The following is a 21,914-nucleotide window of genomic DNA, read 5'->3' on the forward strand; positions in this document are numbered from 1 at the left end:
CAAAAAATAAAAAATGGAACTTCCATTTGACCCAGTGATCCCACTTCTAGGAATATATCCTAAGAAGCCTAAAGCACCATTCAGAAAAAATATATGCACCCCTGTGTTCTTAGCAGCGTTATTTACTTCTTCTTTTTTAAAAAAAATATATTTTATTGATTTTTTTACACAGAGGAAGAGTGAGGGATAGAGAGTTAGAAACATCGATGAGAGAGAAACATCGACCAACTGCCTTCTGCACACCCCCTCTGGGGATGTGCCCACAATCAAGGTACATGCCCTTGACCGGAATCGAACCTGGGACCCTTGAGTCTGCAGGCCGACGCTCTATCCACTGAGCCAAACCGGCTTCGGCAGCAGCGTTATTTACAATAATTGAGATCTGAAAATAATCCAGGTGCCCATCAGTAGATGAATGGATGGTTTCTTTTTAATAATACCTTTTCTTTTGAGGTTTCAAAATAATTTAATGTTACAAGACAAATTTTTAACTCAATAGATAATTTGAATGCAAGGTACTAAAGCAAGGGGCTGAAAATTCAGTGGGAGCTAGATAGACAAGTGACTTCTTTGAGAAGTCATGTGGGAAGGGTGAGGAATAGAGAGTAAACTGTTAATTGCACAATTCATTGTATAATCTCCATTGTGAAAAGTGCTAAGAAGAAGAAAAATGGGGTGACGTAAGAATTTGCTCACCTAGTGAGGGAGAGGAGGCACAGATAAATACCTGAGCAGAGTAAAAATAATATTTCAGGCAGCACATATTGTTTAAGTATCTTGGAATAGCAAACAACTTGGCTTTTGCTAGACACTGAAAGAGTTCACTGTGGCTGGAGTATAAAAAAAGAGAATAATAGCAGATGGTGCAGTAGGCAGACTAGGTCATGCAAAGCTTGATAAACCATGTTAAAGATTTTGTTATTTGCCTTAAGATTCCTTGGAAACTATTTGAATATTTTAAAGGGTCAAGAAATGACCAGGTTTAGAATGGTCACTTTGGTTGCTGTATAGAGAAAGGTTTGGAGGCGACTGGAAAAGATGGTGGGAGATCCATTAGGTTGTGTTGAGATTAAGGTCCTGTGGCTTTTCCAATGGAGAATTCTGTAGGCCAATGGTTCTCAAAGGGTGTGCCACCTGGAAATTTACTAATAATGCAAATTCTTAGACCTTGGAAATAAAAAAAAAAAAACTTTGGGGGTGAGGCTTAGAAATCTAATTTTTAATAAGTCCTCCAGATGATTCTGATGTATCCTAAAGTTTTTGAACCTCTGCTTCAGGTCTTTAGATATATGGTTTTTTAATGCAGGAGAAAGTTTGTAGGCTGGTGGTATAGATAGGCAGCAGTAACTGCATGAAGGTGGTAGTTCAAAGTAAGAGGAAGAGAAAAGACTAAGAGAGTGAAACCCTGAGATAATTTAGTCCTTGACAGAGTGAGGGGAGTTTGTGAAAGAATAAGAAAGGAATTAGTTAGGCCGGGACCGGTTTGGCTCAGTGGATAGAGCGTCGGCCTGAGGACTGAAAGGTCCCGGGTTCGATTCCGGTCAAGGGCATGTACCTTGGTTGCGGGCACATCCCCAGTGGGGGGTGTGCAAGAGGCAGCTGATCGATGATTCTCTCTCATCGATGTTTCTAACTCTCTATGCCTGTCTCTTCCTCTCTGTGAAAAATCAATAAAATATATTTAAAAAAAAAAAAAAAGAAAGAAAGGAATTAGACTACCAGGTTCCAGAGAGTCTTTGAATAAGGGTGTGGCAAAGTAAGTGTTAAATTTAATAGTGATGACCTTTGTGTGAGTATTTGGAGTAAAATTACAGAGGTGGACACCATCTTTGACAGGATTGAGAAGGAAAGAAGGAGTGAATGAAGTATAATTTCTTTTTTTTTTTTTTTCTTTAAATATATTTTATTGATTTTGTACAGAGAGGAATGGAGAGAGATAGAGAGTTAGAAACATCGATGAGAGAGAGTCATCGATCAGCTGCCTCTTGCACACCCCCTACTGGGGATATGCCCGCAACCAAGGTACATGCCCTTGACCGGAATCGAACCTGGGACCCTTCAGTCCCCAAGCCGACGCTCTATCCATTGAGCCAAACCGGTCTCGGCAATGAAGTATAATTTCTAATTTAGGACATTCCTTGCCATTTGAACAGATATTTTGTATTTAAAAACAATGAGAAATCAAAATAACCTGAGGGCAGCTAACAAGCATAAGATCCTATTAAGAACTATATAATAAAATCTCATTGTTTGGACCTATTGATTCTGAAATTAGTCATTTACATAGAGGAGTGAGCTCAAGTTTAGCATTGTCTTTAAGCAACTTGCAAGGAACGCCATCCTATCTAATAAAAGAGAAATGCAAATTAACCATCATTTTGCTACACTCACCAGCCATGCCTACCAGCCACGACCACCAGCCAATCAGGAACAAGTATGCAAATCAACCCAACCAAGATATCTATGGCCACTCAGAGCAGGAGGGAGGCTTGGGTTTCCCCAACGATGGAGGAAGCCAAGCTTTCTGCACACCTGGCCGGCCCAGACCTCCACTTAAGACTACAAAGTTTCAATTATGGAAGATAAATAAATCCCAACAGAAATGGCTGCCGCCACGTAGCAAGCAAAAGGCTTGGCTCCACTCCAGGCTACAAAATTTCGATTGTAGAAGATAAAAAAAATCTCAGACCAGGGCCTCCTCTTGGTCGCCGGGGTGTGTGGCCATCCTGCAAATCACCACAGGCTCCTCACCTAGGCCGCCCCATGGCCCAAGGGAACTCCATCCTGATCCTGGACACCCTTCAGGGCAAACCAGCTGGCCCCCTCCCATGCACCAGACCTCTATCCTATCTAATAAAAGAGTAATATGCAAAGTTACTATCACTCCAACACACAAGATGGCTGCCCCCATGTGGCCAAAGATCCTGCCCCCATGTGGACACAAGATGACCACTACAAGATGGCCAGCAGGGGGGCGGGGGGCAGTTGGGAGGGACCAGGCCTGAAAGGGAAGGTAGTTGGCGGCAACCAAGTCTGCAGCGGAGGGCAGTTAGGGGTGACCAGGCTGGCAGAGGAGGGAAGTTGGGGGCAAACAGGCTGGCAGGGGAACAGTTAGACATCAATCAGGCTGGCAAGAGAGTGGTTATCAGGCTGGCAGGCAGGTGAGCATTTGGGAGCCAGCAGTCCTGGATTGTTAGGGACAATCAGGCAGGCAGGTTAGTGGTTAAAAGCCAGCAGTCCCGGATTGTGACAGGGATGTTCGATTGCTGGTTTAGGCCTGATCCCTGCATTATTGGACCTAAAATGGCATTTGGACATCCCCCAAGGAGTTCCGGATTGGAAAGGGTGCAGGCCGGGCTGAGGGACACTCCACTTACCCCCAGTGCAGGAATTTTGTACACCTGGTCTCTAGTTGTTAAATAAATTAAGTTTATTTATAGCAATAAAATCTTTAAATTATATTTAAAGGGACTTCTTTCACTGTCATCTCTTTAGCCATTTGAAGTTGATGAAAGACTTACATTCCTCATTTTAAAAATAATAAATAATCTTGCCAGGACCTGTTTGGCTCAGTGGATAGAGCATTGGCCTGCGGACTGAAAAGTCCCGGGTTCGATTCCGGTCAAGGGCATGTACCTTGGTTGCAGGCACATCCCCAGTGCGGGGTGTGCAAGAGGCAGCTGGTCGATGTTTCTCTCTCATCGACGTTTCTAACTCTCTGTCCCTCTCAATTCCTCTCTGTGTAAAATCAATAAAATATATTATTAATAAAAAAAAAATAATCTTTAGCAGTATCAGCCTTCCAAAATCTCTTTTAACAACAACAACAAAATAAAAAACAGTAGTGGATCTTAACTAGTATTTTATTATTAATCTCATTAAAACACTTTTTTTCTTAAGTTATAGTTCTTAAACTACCCTGTTTCCCTGAAAATAAGACAGTGTCTTATATTAATTTTTGCTCCTAAAGATGCGCTAGGTCTTATTTTCAGGGGATGTCTTATTTTTCCATGAAGAAGAATATGGTACACATTTATTGTTAAATGAAAATAAAGGAAATTTATTACCTGTATACGGTACGGTAGTACGGTAGTTGTCAACACAAACCAGACAAACTGTGAATCCTACAGTATCAAGAATTTACTCATTTATTCAATGACAATCATGTCATCATCTTCTGGAACATCATCATAACAAACCAATTCCTGAATTTCCTGGTGAATTTCTTGTGACTCCATTTCTTTCAGAATCAGTGGACCAAATCTCTCATGTTTAGCCTAGGGGGGCCTTATTTTTGGGGGGATGCCTTATATTTCACTCAGAAGGAAACCTGTAAGTAGGTCTTACAGGTTTCCTTTCAGAGGATGTCTTATTTTCGGGGAAACACAGTAGATACCTCCTTTTTATTGTATATATACAAGGGTGGGGAAAAGTAGGTTTACCGTTGTGAGTACATGACACACAGAGTTTATTCTCATTTATTTATTATTGTATTTATTCATATTACAACTATAAACCTACTTTTGCCCACCCCTGTATATATAGGAAAGGCTTTGAAAACTATTTTATAGTATAAAATACTATCATCATGAAGAACATTTTAGATGAAAAATTATTTATTCTGATGATGTAACATCAATAATTTTTTATGTTTCATAAATATTTCAGATATTACTTTGATATGGAACATATGGGCCCAAGAAAGCAATAGTAGATAAGGTCATTCTTTAGTCTCCACATGTTCTACTATGAGCCAAGAGTATTGCTCTGATGTTACATGAAGCAGATAAAACCTTGTTTGTTAGCTGTCACTGCATTACATCCTTTCTTACTAAGGGACTTGAATTAATTTAATTTGTAGCTTTGTTGTCTTCACCATAGCTTCATTGCTGCTACTTTGTTTAAAGGTCAGTATTATTGCCCTTTAACATTTTGTCTCCCATTGCGCATCTCATTCTCCTTATATAATACATTTCTCTCATTCTGGAAACTAAGTTAGCTAATGTTATATTGGCTATCTTAGTTATCTCTTCCTAGAGAAAATGTTGAAATGACACTTTTCTGTTCTGTATGTAAATTATAGAGAGAAATTACTCTGCCAAATATGTAGAATCTTAATTTAAGGCTTAAGTTAGTTTGAATGCCATAGGAATGCTAACTCTGCATTATTTTTTTAAAAAAAACATTTAAATGTATACATGTAAAAACACTTCAGAATTTTTTTGAATCCTGATCTTACATTAAGTATCATGCCATGAAATAATTCTTGTAGCTGAATAGTTCTCTGAGATTATTTTATATCTTGATTTCCAAAATAATCACTTAGAGGATTCAGATTCTGGAAAATGTAAAGGGTTTCATAATTTTAGGAATACAGTGACAGCTGCACAGCAAGTCCATATATTACTTTAATAATATATATATTTTTTTTTTTGGAGAAAGAGCTATGGCTAACCTCCAAGAGATTGAAGCAGATGAATGTAAGCATTTATGTTTTTTCAACAGAAAGACTGAACTTTTCCCCCACTTTAAACATGAAGGTATTTATCTTGTGCCATAGCATCAACTGGATGAAATTACTATTCTGGATCTTACTGTAAAATTTAAATGAATATTTGCATTAGATGGGAAGATTACCTTGGTGGTGTTTTTTATTTTTATTTTTATTATTATACTCCCTTATATAAAATTGCTGCTAATTTTGACATCTAATTTTGACATCTACCTTCTATCCGTTTCTGTTCTGCACATTCCCTTTACCTGCAGTACTGTCTGTCTTTTCAACCATTTTCTTTTAAAATTGGCGTCTAAAATTATTTTCTTTAGGTTATTTTATGATTTACTCCATGTATCTGTTACTTATTTTCTTGCTTTTATTTTAACATTTAACATTGATAGGTATAGATTCAACTAATCTGAGTTGTGTTTCTGTGATGTATCAGGTATAGTGTTAACTATCTCATTTAATTTTTACAGCTATTCTGTGAGTTATTAGTCCTATTTTACAGATGGGATTAAATACATTTCTAGTTTTAACTGTGCTAGAATTTGAACTATTTTCATTATTTCAAAAACGTTTTTACTGTGTCATTCTGCCTTTGACTATTTCTGTTGTCTTTTTTTTCACTTACCCTACGAACATTATTTAAAAAAAACAAAAAACACCAAACTACTTTATTCAGATATAATTTGCATAAAGTAAAATGTACCCATTTAAATTACATAATTTGATGCATTTTGACAAATGTATACACCTTTGTGAATGTTGCCACCACAATAAAAATACAGAACATTTCCATCAGTTCCAAAATCCCTTGTGCATTTTTCCACTTAGTGTTTCTCCTTCCATACACTTTCAACTCTTTCCCAGATGACAGCTGATCTGGATTCTGCCCACTATATATTGTTTTTTGTCTGTTTTTGAATTTCATATAAATGGAATTTTAGAATATGTACTCTTGTCTGACAATTAAAAGGAAAGATTTAAAATTAAAACCTGGCAAAACTACTTTAATATTGAAAAAACAAATTATTCTTTTGAGAACTTTTTTGTTCTATAGTAGGGTAATGTCAATATTTTATACTCTTAATTGCTTCTCTTCCTTATTACCTTATTGTGACTAAGATAAACAGCTACTAATGGGCTCTCATCAGTGATTTAACTTCTTTGAAGTGTCTAATTAAATAGCAAGTTTAACACTGAAAGATTTTACATTCTGAATACATTATTCAACCTACCGGAGACCTACCTGTTGGCCTGCCTAGTAGATTTTTTTACTAATTGTCCCAGATATACCAGCTGTGAAACAGGATTTAAAGATGGGGACCTCTTCATGTCTTACCGGAGTATGTTCCAGGATGTCAGGGATGCTGTTGACTGGGTTCATTACAAGGGTTCTCTTAAAGAAAAGACAGTTGAAAATCTTGAGAAGTATGTAGTCAAAGATAGAAAATTGCCTTTGCTTTTGAGCCGGATGAAGGAAGTAGGGAAAGTATTTCTTGCCACCAACAGTGACTATAAATATACAGATAAAATTATGACTTACCTGTTTGATTTCCCACATGGCCCCAAGCCTGGGAGCTCCCATCGACCATGGCTCCCATTTGACCTGATCTTGGTGGATGCATGGAAACCACTCTTTTTTTTGGAGAAAGCACAGTACTTCGTCAGGTGGATACTAAAACTGGCAAGCTGAAAATTGGTACCTACACAGGGCCCTTACAGCATGGTATTGTCTACTCAGGAGGTTCATCTGATACAATCTGTGATCTGTTGGGAGCCAAGGGTAAGGACATTTTGTATATTGAAGATCATATTTTTGGGGACATTTTGAAATCAAAGAAACGACAAGGGTGGCGAACTTTCTTGGTGATTCCTGAACTTGCACAGGAGCTTCATGTCTGGACTGATAAGAGTTCACTTTTTGAAGAGCTTCAGAGCTTGGATATTTTCTTGGCTGAACTCTACAAGCACCTTAAAGCAGCAGCAATGAGCGCCCAGACATTAGCTCCATCCAGAGACGTATAAAGAAAGTAACTCATGACATGGACATGTGCTATGGAATGATGGGAAGCCTGTTTCAAAGTGGCTCCCGGAAAACCCTCTTTGCCAGCCAGGTGATGCGTTATGCTGACCTCTACGCCGCATCTTTCATCAACCTGCTGTATTACCCGTTCAGCTACCTCTTCAGAGCTGCCCACTTCTTGATGCCTCATGAATCTATGGTGGAACACACCCATGTAGATATCAGTGAGATGGAGTCCCTGCTCGCCACTCGGAACCGTACTTCAGTGGATTTCAAAGATACCGACTACAAGCGGCACCAGTTGACACGGTCGATTAGTGAGATTAAACCCCCCAACCTATTCCCATTGGCCCCCCAGGAAATCACAAACTGCCATGATGAAGATGATGATGAAAGGAGGAAGAGGAAGAATAAGAACGAAAACCAAAACGCTGAACACCCATTAAACCAGTTCTGGCAGGACTCACAGGAGCAGACCATGTCCCTGCTTGGGTCCTAGCGGGAGTGGGGGGGCATTCCATTAAAGGTATATCTGAAGTTTCTGAAGCCCTTAAGACAATACTAATCATAGGAAGATACTGGTTTTAGTTTTGTGTGTCTACACTCTTTACAGATGGTTTAAAATTGTAATGGAGTCTGAATTAGGAAAAAGGAAGGGTAAAAGCTGGGCTGAATTGCATGAAGATGGCTCCGTTGTGGCTTGTGACCCTGTTTCCTTGTCTTGTTTCATCATCAGTCTGTTAAGTATCTCAGGTGGAAGGAGGACGATGATGGAAGAGGTGATCCAAAAATGCTGTTATGTTACAAATTGTGCTCTTACTCCAAAATCCATCTTTTTCAGTGCATTACATAGTATTGTATGTCAGTGGAGAAATATATTGTTTCCAGGATCAAATGTAGTCTTCTGTTTAGGTCAAAGTTCCTTGTGTTCTCTGCTTGCTGTAGAGCTGATTTGGAATGGACTGCAGCAGTTTCATTTGAGGCAAAAGTTTCATCTGTTTCTATAGTTCTATGATTGATAAGCTTTTTTGTTTTTTTCTTTTCAAAAAACAATCTTCTCATCTGGGACAGATCTATAGAAAGAATTTAGTTGAAAGAGGACAAAGGAACAGTGTCCCCCCCCCCCCCAAAAAAAAGGAGGAACTTTCTTATATTACAGCATAACTGAGTAATTCATTGGTATGGGCTATATTGTGTAGCTTGTGCTACTGAATTCCAGTTCTCTATCCTCTCAAGTTGAGTGCTGAGTTACATTGTCAAGCAGTAGAAGATAGAACGTGGGATCTGAAAGCCAAAACTTTACAAAAGCTGAGGGCACAATCAGTGTGAATGAATTCACTTCAGAATCCCAAAAATCACTTCTTGTCTTGAACAAGAATGGATCATTACTGTATACACTAGGGAAAAAGGGGTATTATCCCAGAACAATAGTGTAGACTCCTAACTTTATCCTTCATTCTTGTGTCGTTGGTCAACATGGAAGGGTCAATTAGTTCTAGAACTCAATAAAGTATAATATTTCTTTAAAAAAAAAAAAAAAGCAAGTTTAAATTTAAATGATCAACTTCAGAATACAGAGTTGGGTGAAATAGGGCTAATCTCATATATGGGTACTTTTTTCTTTTCCATTCTTTCATCTGCTCACACCTCCTTCCCCATTATCTCATTATCACTAATGCAATGTACAGTGCTATTGGAAAGAAGAGAGGCTTCCCACCTTAGGGCTTATGCATATTCTCTACCTGGGATCTGTTTCTTTCCATTCTTTCTTTAGCTAGCTACCACTCATTCTCTAGGTCTCAACTTAAAACATCACTTCATATGAGAAGCTTCCCATGACCTCATGGACTTTATATGAGGTCGTAGACCATGTGTATTTTGTGCACTTTGATTTTCCAGAACATAGTGGGATGCTTGGCACATATCAGGCCCTTATTAATTGGTATACTAATAAACTGTCATCATGAAGGTTTGGATCTAAATGGCAGAGGCAGATGGATAAACAAATTAAGAAATACAATGTACTCAGTTTAAAACCAGAAGCAGTTTGAGTTCACAGAGAAGGAAACAACTCTGCACAAGAGGAGAACTGGAGTCTATTTGCTCTTCTTTTTCTTTTTAGAACTAGTATGATATTAGTATCTATTTTTCAAGTTCATTCATTTAAAAACATTCGGAATATCTGTTCATGCCAAAATGTTCATAACAAAGCTTTCCAAAACAGTTAAATTATCCATATTTTGTTTCTTGTAGCCTTTTGTTTAAAGTTGTTTTCTCTGAGATGTTTTACAGGATGGTGTGTGGGAGGTAAGTGAGAGGGAAAACTGATTCTTGTTTCTGGTAGTTTTTATTAAACTAATATGCTCTTGTATATCATTTTTCTTTTTAGGTTCTTGAAGCCAGATATTTAAAATTTACCATTGTCATCTATCTGGGCAACTATAACTTGTCTTTGTTGTATATACAATTATAGAGATATTAATTATCATTCTTAAAACAATTAGTTTAAGTGTCAGGTGGTAGAAGAATGTAAATGAATACGTTAAAAAATAGATAATATTTATGTTTAATGTTTTTCATAGATAGTTGATAATGTACTATTAATTTACCTTTATATTATGTAATTAGTATAAAATATTTTCAAGACCTCGCCTAAAAATTTAAAATTATAGTGACCTCCAGAAACATCTAGAGAGCATGAAAATGATTATTTTATTAGTCTTTAAACTTTATTTTTTTTTCTGTTTCCTGCTTTTCTCTTGACACCTTATTCTTTCATTTCTGTAATAGAATTCAATATGAAGATCCATATTATCTTTTATTTAAAATTATTTATTTTTTATTCTCTAAAGTTTTACATGTCTTCTTTTCCCCTGATTGACACCCCCGCCCCCAGCCATTCCCACCCTGAGCAAGCCCCCACCAACCCAGTGTCTGTGTCCATTGGTTATGCTAATGTACATGCACACAAGTCCTTTGGTTGTTCTCCAACCTCCCCCCCTTCCCAGCCATTTGTCTCTGGATCTATTCTTGTTCATCAAATTATGTTGATCGTTACATCCCATATATGAGTGACATCACATGATATCTGTCTTTCTCTGACTGGCTTATTCCATCCATGCTGTTGCAAAGGGTAAAAGTTCATTTTTTATAACAGCATAATATTCCATTTTGTAGATGTACCACAGTTTTTTACTCCATTCATTTGCTGATGGGCACTTAAGTAGTTTCCAAATCTTAACTATTGTAAATTGTGCTGCTATGAACGTAAGGGTGCATATATCCTTTCTGATTGGTGTTTCTGGTTTCTTGGGATATAGTCCTAGAAGTGGGATTATTGGGTCAAATGTGAGTTCAATTTTTAACTTTTTGAGGAAACACCGTACTGTCTTCCACAGTGGCTGCACCGGTCTGCATTCCCACCAGCAGTGCAGGTTCCTTTTTTTCCACATCCTTGCCAGCACATATGGTTTGTTGATGATAGCCATTCTGACAGGTGTGAGATGGTACCTCATTGTTTTGATTTGCATCTCTTGGATGATTAGTGACTTTGAGCATGTTTTCATATGTCTCTCAGCCTTCTTTATGTCCTCTTTCGAAAAGTGTCTATTTAGGTCCTTTGCCCATTTTTTGATTGGATTATCTTTCTTTTGTTAAGTTTTATTAGTTCTCTGTAAATTTTGGAGATTAAGCCCTTATCTGAAATATCATTGGCAAATATGTTCTCCCATGCAGTGGGCTTTCTTGTCGTTTTGTCGATGGTTTCTTTTGCTATGCAGAAACTTTTTATTTTGATGTAGTCTCATTTGTATGGCTCATGAGCCGCAGTTTGCCGACCACGGACCTAGGAGGTCAGGGTTCCATTCCCAGTCAGGGGACATACCAGGGGCGTGCAGGAGGCAGCTAGTCAATGATTCTACCTCATCATTGATGTTTTTATCTCTCCCTCTCTGCTCCTCTCTCTGAAATCAATAAAAATATATTAAAAAATATTTTCTTCAGCATTTATATGTCAATATAGCCTTTTATACTTGCAGAAAAAAAGTAGTGTTTTTACAACTCCAAGAAATGACTAGAAATCTGATTTGTTGAGTTATGTTAGACAGCTGTTTTAAGGAAGAATTATTAGAGAGGTTATTAGAGATTTCTGAATACATAGGAGATCTGCTTGGAGTTTTTGTTAGTTTAAATGTTCAAAAGAAAAAGACCTGTGATGAAGATACTTTTTCTAAGACTTTCAAAATAAAAATAAGTATAAAAGTAATACAAGTTCATTATAAAAATTAAAAAATACACACAAAGAATATTTTACATTTCCACCCCATGTGTCATGGTCTTCTTTACAGTTTAGTATGTCTAGAGCTATCTCATTAAAAAAAAAATATTGTATGATATTTCAATTTATGTCTGTAATCTAGTTTAAGCAAGCTCCTGATGATGGACATTGTTTCCAGTTTTTCCATCATATTTATTACTTTCTTGGATGTGTTGATTTATATATCTTTGTGCATTTGTGAAAGTATATATATGGAATAATCCCTAGCTTTGAAATTGTTGGATTTGTATTTTTATTAAAATACAAAAAGCATTTGTATTTTAAGTTGTCCCTAAAACAAAACAAAACAAAACAAAACAAAACAAAACAAAAAAACACCTTAGGATTTATATTCTTATCACAAAAATGTATGAGAATACCTGTTTTCCTACATGCTCACCAATGTTGGATATTAGCACACTCTTTAGTTTTTGCTAATGTAATATCGAAATAACTAATATCTAATATTTCATTAATTTAAAGCAGATTTAAATATCTTTTCAAATTTTCAACAATCTCATGTCTTGAACCCTGTTCTTGCTATTTGTCCTCACTTGGAATATTTTCTTCTAACGTTTTTCTCTGAAACTTTACTATTTTCCAAGATACGTTAAAATCTGTGGATTCCCCTCTCCCTCATTTTTGGATTTCTCAGTAACCTCATCCTAAAATGATTTCTCTCTTCTAACATACTTAATGCTTCATTTTCCACTTGTCACAATTTTATTACTCCTAATACATACTATTTTCTTTTTCTAGAATTTCCAGATTCACAGGATGAATAAACATTAGTGGAAAGAGAAGCATAAACCTATCTTCTTTCACTATGGAGACAAGTTTGACAGATGGAGAACTTGACCGAATTTTGGTGAGTGGTTCAAATATATCATAATAAGGTACTATCATCTATAGCTATGAAGTGTTTTATTTAAGTCATGATTTTATTTTAAAAATGTATTACAAACAAGCTTTAAAAAAATAATACTTAAACTCCTTGTTGATGTGAAAGTTACAGATAGTCTAAATCCTGTTGGAGCACAACCTAGTCAGTTTTCTGATTTTTTTTTTTTTTTTTTTTTTTTTTTTTTTTTTGCCCCATCTCCTCCCTTTATCCACTTTCTAGTGGTATAGTGTAAGATATACTGATATAATAGTTTATGTTTATGTTTTCCTCAAAACTTTCTGCCTTAGGGAAATCAAGAGAATTATATTAAGTTGAGGAAATTAAGTGCCTCCAAATCTCACATCATGTGAATTTATGAGCAGGTGGAGTAAAACAGTTAATTAAAAACATTTGCCACATATATTCTTTCTATAAAAGTCTGAAGATTTAATAAACATTACTGCCTTGTAATTGTGATTAAATTGTATTCTGAAATTAAATAAGTAAGAATAGTGGTTAAGTATACCTTAACAAAAAATAAAAAATAAAATCTACCAGCAGGATATATTAAATGATGATTTGTCATTGTACAAAAAAATGTCCCATGATAATTTCATTTTCAATTCTCCTGTAGCATTTTGAGGATCCCATTAGATATTGATTTATACGCTCTTTATTAGAAATGTTTCTATTACCTAAAGTAAGGGTGGTAACTGCATAAACTGTCAGTTTGGAAGCTGATTTGTTAGGTGGGAGATCCTTGACAAATTTGTATTGTTAGAATAATGTGAAGGTCAGATTGTCTATCTTTCACATTGCTATGGAGTTGAGAGTCACTAGTATATTGAGAGGTTTGTAAATTTTAACTTGGTGAATGTCCTTTGTTCAGACTCAAATGTAGGAACAGTCTAATGATTGACAGCAAAATGCAATTTTGCTTAACTGTATTAATTTGGTCCCAACCTTTCTTGAATTTCTGCTTCAAATTTGTTTTACTTTCTTAAGTGGTCAAAAATAGTTAAACTTTAAAATGATGACTTGTTAATAGTAAATAAAATGAACATGGAAAAAGCTTGATTTGTGAAGGTTATTGTCATGATGCTTATAAATGGAAAACCGATGGTAAGTTATTTTATTTCACTATAATTTCAGAAACAAAGTTAAAATTAAGAGTCCTGTCTTAAAACATGGTGTATACTTTTCTATAAGTAGCATCTTATTTAAAGCTAATGGTCTTTCAAAGTCATTTTAGTTGGAAGTATTTTAAATCTCTCAGTGATAATAAAAATGCTAGGAATAGCAACAATAGCTATTTTCTAAGTCTGTACTTTGTGAGACTATCCTCATAACAGCCATTAAAGGTAGATATTTGTTTATCCTCACTTTTGTAGGTGGGCAAATAGATCATGGAAATTTATTATTTTCCCTAAGAACTCACAGCTTAATTGGTAGACCTATCTGTCTCTGAATACTTTACTTTGCCACGAGGGTATTCACTGTAGATATGTCTTTCTGAATAAAATTGCTTTAAATTTATTGTTACCTGTTAAAATATATATCTAAGTAGATAGCATTAAATTCTATAGCTGAATACCTGCACTGTATTAATGAAGTTTTAACCATTTTTATGCTAAATTCTGTTGCTGTTGAGAGGTTGGAGCAAGTTATTTTAAAAGCAATGAGAACAATTTTTTATATTCATTAAATTTCTTCAGGGAAATATTGTAGCTTATTTTAGAGAGAATACCAATACTTTCTATATGAACTATTGATATATTCTGTACTTGAAAATAATCTTGTGATCCACTTTTGATTTACTCATTAATGAAATGTCACCTTTGACTGTCATGGCCTAAGCCTAAGCTAGTTACTGTTTAGACTTAGGGGAAGTGAGCTAAAAACATGGGCCCTGTAGACATTTAGCTATGAGTTAAAATCTCAGCTCCGTTGCTTAGTTACATAACCTGGGTAATTAATTAAATTCTCTGGATTTCTAGTTTCTCATTTATTAAATAAAGATAATAGTAATATCTACCTTTGAGTTGTTTTGAGTTTTAATTGAGATAATATAAAGTGCCTATTACAAATCCATATACATTGTAAATATTCAATAAAATCTATTGTTATTGTTAATATAATAAGCATTTAATTTTAAGCCTTCTCTCTAAAATGATGAATAATTAGAAGGCAGGAGAGCAATAAATACATTGAAAAAAAGCCCAAAGCTATTCAGTAATTCTGGCTTTACACTATCTCTGATTCCCAGTTTTTCTACCTAAAATATTGAGGCAAATATTCTATTTCAGTAAAAAAATATATCAGCAGGAATACGATAGGGGCCGTATGATCTAGTGAAACTGGAAAGTTCTTTGAAAATATAAAGCAGTGTGTTAGGATGAGGTGGCAGTGTTTAAAGTCTGATTGCATGCATTGGTTTTTAAAAATACTATTAGTAAACTTTTTTTTGCAACATATTCTTTGTGCCAAGTACTGTGACAGGGGAAGTGAATGCTGACAAATGCACAATGTAGTCTTTTTGAATTATGTTTATTTTTGGGAAGACTAGGTAGAGGAACAGATAGAAAAGGCAGTAATAGCATTTACTTAGTGTTAAGTGAGGGGCGTAAACAAGCCTTAGGTCACAAGTTGTGAAAATTGGGCGGTTGCTATACACTGGGGTAGGTAGAGAAGCTTTCATGTGAGAACATAAACTTTGAATAGTACAGGTAATAGGGAATACAGGTAATAGGGAGAATAGCAGGAGGCAAGGCTAAGTGGAGAATTATTAATAATTGTTCAAGGTTTATTCAGAGGGAAATAAGTAGAAAAATTAACTAAGGTATATTGGAAGGGAATGGTGTTTACAGAAATAATGATCAGTGTAGCAGATAGAGACAAATTTATGGAAGGCCTTGATTGCCATACCAGGGATTTTGAACTTGGTTCTGTAGGCAATGTTATGTTATAGAATATTTCTGTGTAATTGGATAAGATGAATCTGGAAGCAGGATACAAAATGATTTGGAGGAGAGCTAAATATATGAGTTACGATACCATTATAGTAGTTTTAGTGTGAAGTTGTAAAACCTTGGTCTCAGTATGACTTTAGTGTCCTTTCATTTAAGTTTCTTCTTCCATATGAGATTAATCTATTTTTTATAAATGTTTTACTGATTTTATTTGTTTGTTTGTTTGTTTATTTTTTAGAGATGGGGGAAGGAAGAGGGATAGAGAGATAGAAACATCTCTGAAAGAAACATCTATCTGCTGCCTCCTGCATAACCTCCACTGGGGATCAAGCCCACAACCTATGCATGTGTCTTGACCTGGAATCGAACCATTGACCTCGGTTCATGGGTCAATGCTCAACCATTGAGCCATGCCAGACAATATTTCTAGTTTTTAAAAATGTATTCATTATTCTAGTTGCCTATAGTTCTATTTTTGTGGTAGTGTTGTTAGTCTTAGGTGGTAAATACTGAAAAATATGGATTGAATCTCTTTATTTGTGGTACTAAATATACTTCAGAACACAGTGTACATTTAATATGTCTTAAAACATTTTGCAAAAGTCCAGAATTTATATCACTTTAGAAATAAACCACTAAGAAATACCTACTTAAAGTATAGGAGTCAACTTTCTATTAATAAATTGAAGTAGACTAAAATATCCTTTTAGATTAAAGAAAAATTGAAGATGTTTCTTAAGGAAAGTCATTAAATCTTTGAATATTTTCTATATTATTTCTCTGACCAGAAGTAACTGCTTTATAAGCTATAGTAGAGTCAAAATCTTTTGTTGTATTAAAATTATTATATAAATGTTTTTTTAAAAATATGTATTTTTATTGATTTCAGAGAGGAAGGGAAAGGCAGAGAGAGATAGAAACATCAATGATAAGAGATAATCATTGATTGGCTGCCTCCTGCATGCCTCCCCACTAGGGGTTAAGCCCACAACCCCAGCATGTGCCGTGATGGGGAATTGAACCATAACCTCCTGGTTCACAGGTCCACACTCAACCACTGAGTCACTCCAGCCGGGCCTCCTGTTCTTTTTTAATTTTTCTTTTCAATAAAGTAGTCTGTCCTGGATTTTCCACAATCTGGATTTTTCCCATGGTATTTAATGTATTCTTCAGTCACTTACCTTTCTTGCAAATTGGTCAGTCGAATTAGATGCCTGCTCAGATTCAGGTTCACTTTTTTTTTTTTTTTTTTTAATAATACTTTATTGACGGTGTGTGTATTATCATCAGGAGACATAATTAGTTTTCTCTCTTGTAATAATAGCAGCCTTTGATGATCATTGCCTAGATCTGTTTATTATTATTATAATTTGTTCACTATAATAAATGAATATTATAATTGGCTTAGGAAAAAATGGGAGCTGGAGAGAATGACTAACTAGCCTCTACTTTAAAGCAAGCAAACCCACCAGCTTACATTTTGTTAGGTATTTTGTCTTTCTGTCATTTTACATTTAACCTTCTACTAAAGGGAGACATTTAATAAAATGATAAAACAATTTGATAGGGTTGATTTTTGCTATATTAACATCTGAAAGTTACAAGTTAGTAGTCTTTAAATATTTGTAATGTTTAAACTAACCAAGTGGGAAAATATTGCTCAGTATTTCCTATTATATGAGTACCTAATTCTATCTTATATCTTCATTTTTTGGACTTGTTAGAGGTGATCTTGTTCTTCTTAGAGGCTTGAGTAATGTAAAAAATTTGCTGGCATATGATGGGACTCTGGAACTCCTTTAGACCCTTTCATAGAATCTGTGAGGCCAAAATTATTTTTGTAGCAATATGATGATATTTGATGTTAATTGCCTTTTTTCTCATCCTCTCATAAGTATAAAGTGCACTTTTTCAGAGCTGTATGAGATGTGATGATGCCATTTCTCTGCTGAATAATGGATGCGTACTTGTGTGTTCTTGTTTTTAGATTTTCCTAGTTTAATTTTTTTCTAGGCAGTATTTTTTCTTTATATAATAAACTTAATTTTTTAGAATAGTTTTAGTAAATTCTCACTTGACATCATTGATAAGATCTGTGACTTTAAGCAAGATAATATAACAACTAGTTTTACCATAGGCTAATTGATACAAATGAGAGTTAAGTTCCTATAGCATCTCATCAACATTATACAGTGTTGAAGGAACCACATTAATTCAAGACCTGCTGTACAAAAAAATTGTGAACATAGTACAGAGTTGCTGTATACCTTTTCCCCAGTTTTTCCTTTTATCACCATAGTAGCCTATATTTGATATAATTAATGACTCCATATTGAATTTTTTTTAATTGATTTTTTTTTTACAGAGAGGAAGGGAGAGGGATAAAGAGCTAGAAACATCGATGAAAGAGAAACACTGATCAGCTGCCTCCTGCACACACCCCAGTGGGGATGTGCCTGAAACCAAGTACTTGACCTGAATCGAACCTGGGACCTTTCAGTCCGCAGACCGATGCTCTATCCACTGAGCCACATTGGCCGGGCCATATTGAAATATTATTAACTGAGGTCCATACTTGACTCAGGTTGCCTTAGCTGTTGCCTACTATTCTTTTTCTGTTCTAGGATCACATCTAGGGAGGCACATTATATTTAATCGGCTTGCTTCCTTAGGGCCCACTTGGCTATGATAGTTTCTCGGGATCTACTTGTTTTTGATGACCTTGATGGTGTTGAGAAGCACTGATCAGATATTTTGTACAAAGTTCCTCAATTGGAATTTGTTCGATGTTTTTCTCATGATTAGCCTGTGTTTATGGTTTTGGGGAGGATATCACAAAGGTAAATACCATTTTATCACATTATCAAGAATATATACTATCAACATGACTTACTACCTTTGATATTGACCTTGATAGTGAATAGTGAATAGATGAGTTAGTGAATTTCTCATATAGCAAATATAAATAGGTATAATCCATATAAATAACATCGCTTTGGAGTCCTCAGTAATTTCTAGGAGTATCAAGGAATCTGGAAACCCAAACATTTTAGAATTGCTTAAATCTTCAGTCACCAACACTTAGAAGAATAATTGTTAAGAAAAGACAGACCTAGAAGGTGATGGGGATGGTATGAGGAAACTGTGACCAAGATTAAATTTTGCCTATTTAATAATTGAACTCAGCATTAAGACATGATCTATACCTTCAAAGGAATTTTTTTGTTGTTGTTATTATTTTCTTTCTTTATGTTGACATTTAACAGATATCTGTTGAATGCTGACTTACTTTGTTTTTACTAGGTTTTAATATTTTATCTGATTCATATAATTTGCAAATATTTTTTCTTTCTTTTAAATCCCTACACATGCATATACAAAACCTGAGTCTTTGCTTTTGTGTATGCATGTCTAAGGGTGAGAGTTGGGATAGTCTATAGCTTTTCGTATTTTTCAAGAAATGTACTCATTTTATGTAGGTTTCAAACTTAATTAAGATTTAATATATTTTATTTAAAAAACCCATTATGTCCTCTTTGGGGGTCTTCTATTTTGTGAATGTGGCACTTTTGCTTCTATCTTACATCTCTCAAGTTTTTTTTTATATTTTTCATCTCTTTCCCCCTTACACTTTTCTTGTTGAATTCTTTTATTATTATTCCAGCTCACTAATTTATTATTGTGTCTTTTTGTTGTTGTTGAAACCTGCTGAATACTTTATTTTACTATGCTATTTTATAGCTGGTATTCCTAGCTGTTTTCTTTATGATTGCTTGGTTCTGCATTATTTTTACAATATTTCTCCCATGTCTTTATTATGATTATTTTAAACTTAGTTCACTAATTTTTGCTTCTTCTCCCAAGGTTTTCCAGTTTGTTTTCTTTCACAGCACTTGGGCTCCATAGGACATTAATTATTTTTGTTTGTGAGCTTATACTTTCTTGGAAATAATATTCTCCTGGGAATATTAACTGCCTTGTCTTATACTGTCCCAGATAAAAAGGGAAGGACACAGAGACTCTTTTGTTCAGCCTAGGGAATACATGTGTTAGGGTAGAGAACCTCTTGTTAAAATCATTGCTTCATTATTCCTCATTTGCCTCTTCCACGCTTATGTTCTGTTTCTTATAGAACTTTTTTTATTTGTGCTGTGGGTCATAATTCTTTTCCATAGGCTGCCTCCTTATTTATATTCAATTCATTTGGGGAAAGGGCAGTGGAAGGTAGTGGTCAGTTTCTCCATTGGCACTTATGTGCATATTGCAACTGTACATGTGCACAGTTTAAAAACAAAAGTCTTTAGAATTGTGTTTAATGCCTCTGGTTGGTTTAAAATCTTTTTTTTTTTCTTTTTCTTTTTTTTTTTAAATACATTTTATTGATTTTTCAGAGAGGAAGACAGAGGGATAGAGTTAGAAACATCAATGAGAGAGAATCATCGATCAGCTGCCTCTTGCACACCCCCCACTGGAGATGTGCCCGCAACCAAGGCACATGCCCTTGACCGGAATCCAACCCGGGACCTTTCAGTCCACAGGCCGACGCTCTATCCACTGAGCCAAACTGGTCCCAGCGGTTTAAAATCTTTTTCTGCCCTGGTGGTAAAGACAGGAAGGACAATGATCTGTCCATTATTACAAAGAGAAAATGGGCACAGAATGATGGCTCTCAATCTTACTTCCTACCTTCACCTCCCTTACCTTTCCTCCATCTGTGGTACTATATTCTCTCCTACTCGAAGGTTGCTCCTCATCCATCCATCACTAGGCATGGCTTTAGGGAGGGTGTTAGTTACTTATAAGTAACTCGGTTCCCATTTGCAAAAGAAATCGATTACTTTCTTTTTGGCTTTGTGTTCCCAGCATGAAGAATGGCTAAGGTGGTGGCTGAAAATGGACGAAGGATTCAAAAGAACAGTAGCTATATTGGGCAGTTCATTAATATAAAATCTTTGCCCACTGTGACATGCCCACAATTTAAAGGTCAAAAGTAGAACCATTGAGGTAACTATCTCTCAAGTAAATAGATTATGCCATTTACCCAGTAGATTTCTTTTTTTGCTAAATTAGACTCGAAGAGGAAAACTGACTTTTTAAAGATTTATCATTTCTTTCAATATCCATAAATAATGCAATATTTAGTTTTTTTTTTAAATATATGTATTAAAGATTTTTCATAAGCATTATTATTTGCTGTTACTCCTTCATTTTTAAGACATACAGGTGCATCTTGTAAGCAGGATATAATTAAAGTCAAGACACCTACAGCTCTACATTAAACTCTTAATTATAATTACGTGCATTAAGAATCTTAAAAACAATTTCTTCCTACTTAAAAATAAAATAACATGGGAGTCCCATAAACCTCAGAAAGAGTTTTATGCAAAGCATTAGGGTTTTATCACGTTGGAGATACATGAAGATAAATTTGATTTAAAGTTAGAGAAAATCTTTACCTACCAACTGTGATGGGAGAGCAAGGAAGGATTTTTATCCAGACTCAAGATCACTTTAGTAGGTTTTCATTAACTTATGAGGATTTCAGAAGTACCCTATTTTAAATTTAAATATAATTTAATATAAATTTAAAGTGAAAACAGCAGCAATGGAGCAAGAGTGAGTTTGGGGGAGAGAATGAATTTTTTAGTGTGTGTGTATATGTATATGGATTTATATTAATGTAAGTACATGTACATACACGAATATAATGTATACATTAACATAATGTATACATATGCACACGTACACATAGAATTTAATTTTGGTCAAACATTTATTGAGTTTAGCCAACTAACCTACCTTCAGTGAATATACAGGTATGTTGCTAGGTTTTTTACTATATTATGTTCAGAGCAGGTTTTTAAGTCTTACAGGGAATGTTTACTGCTTTAGGGGAATTAGTAGAAAGTAAAACTAGAGGAAATGAGTAACAGCTAACATTTATTAAATTTCTATTGTATTATGGCCCCACCAATTTGGCTCAGGAACCAACCAGGAGGTTGCTGGTTCGATTGCTGATCAAGTCACATGACCTGGTTGCAGGCTCCATCCTCAGTATGGGCCGTGCAGGAGGCAGTCAATTGATGATGTTCCTTTGTCATGGTTGTGTTTGGGCTACTGCATTTGTGTGGAGAGAAAACAATTTTTTGCACACTTATTATGAGCTGACCCTGGCTTGATGTCTCCCATACTTTCTCATTTATCCTCTCCATAATACTGTG

At 35.3% G+C, this 21,914-nt stretch overlaps 2 protein-coding genes across 8 annotated transcripts in view; both read left to right on the forward strand.

The window, feature by feature from the left end:
* Positions 1 to 21,914, forward strand: part of OSBPL8 (oxysterol binding protein like 8) — a 142,407-nt gene that overhangs the window by 17,523 nt on the left and 102,970 nt on the right. For all 7 annotated transcript variants that reach the window (XM_084876284.1, XM_084876288.1, XM_084876283.1 and 4 more), the window contains one exon: positions 12,601 to 12,709. In XM_084876284.1, coding sequence (XP_084732410.1) covers positions 12,668 to 12,709 — 42 coding nt within the window. In that variant the 5' untranslated portion in view covers positions 12,601 to 12,667. Of the gene's footprint in view, positions 1 to 12,600; positions 12,710 to 21,914 lie in introns of those variants that run through there.
* On the forward strand, positions 6,707 to 8,060 carry LOC311619447 (cytosolic purine 5'-nucleotidase-like). The gene is given in 3 exon segments (XM_084877792.1): positions 6,707 to 7,136; positions 7,139 to 7,475; positions 7,478 to 8,060. Coding segments are annotated over 3 exon segments (1,188 nt in total). The 5' UTR covers positions 6,707 to 6,833; the 3' UTR covers positions 8,026 to 8,060.

The sequence above is a fragment of the Pipistrellus hanaki genome (genome assembly GCF_964339955.1).
Source record: "Pipistrellus hanaki genome assembly, chromosome: 3".
In the NCBI taxonomy this organism is placed as follows: domain Eukaryota; kingdom Metazoa; phylum Chordata; class Mammalia; order Chiroptera; family Vespertilionidae; genus Pipistrellus; species Pipistrellus hanaki.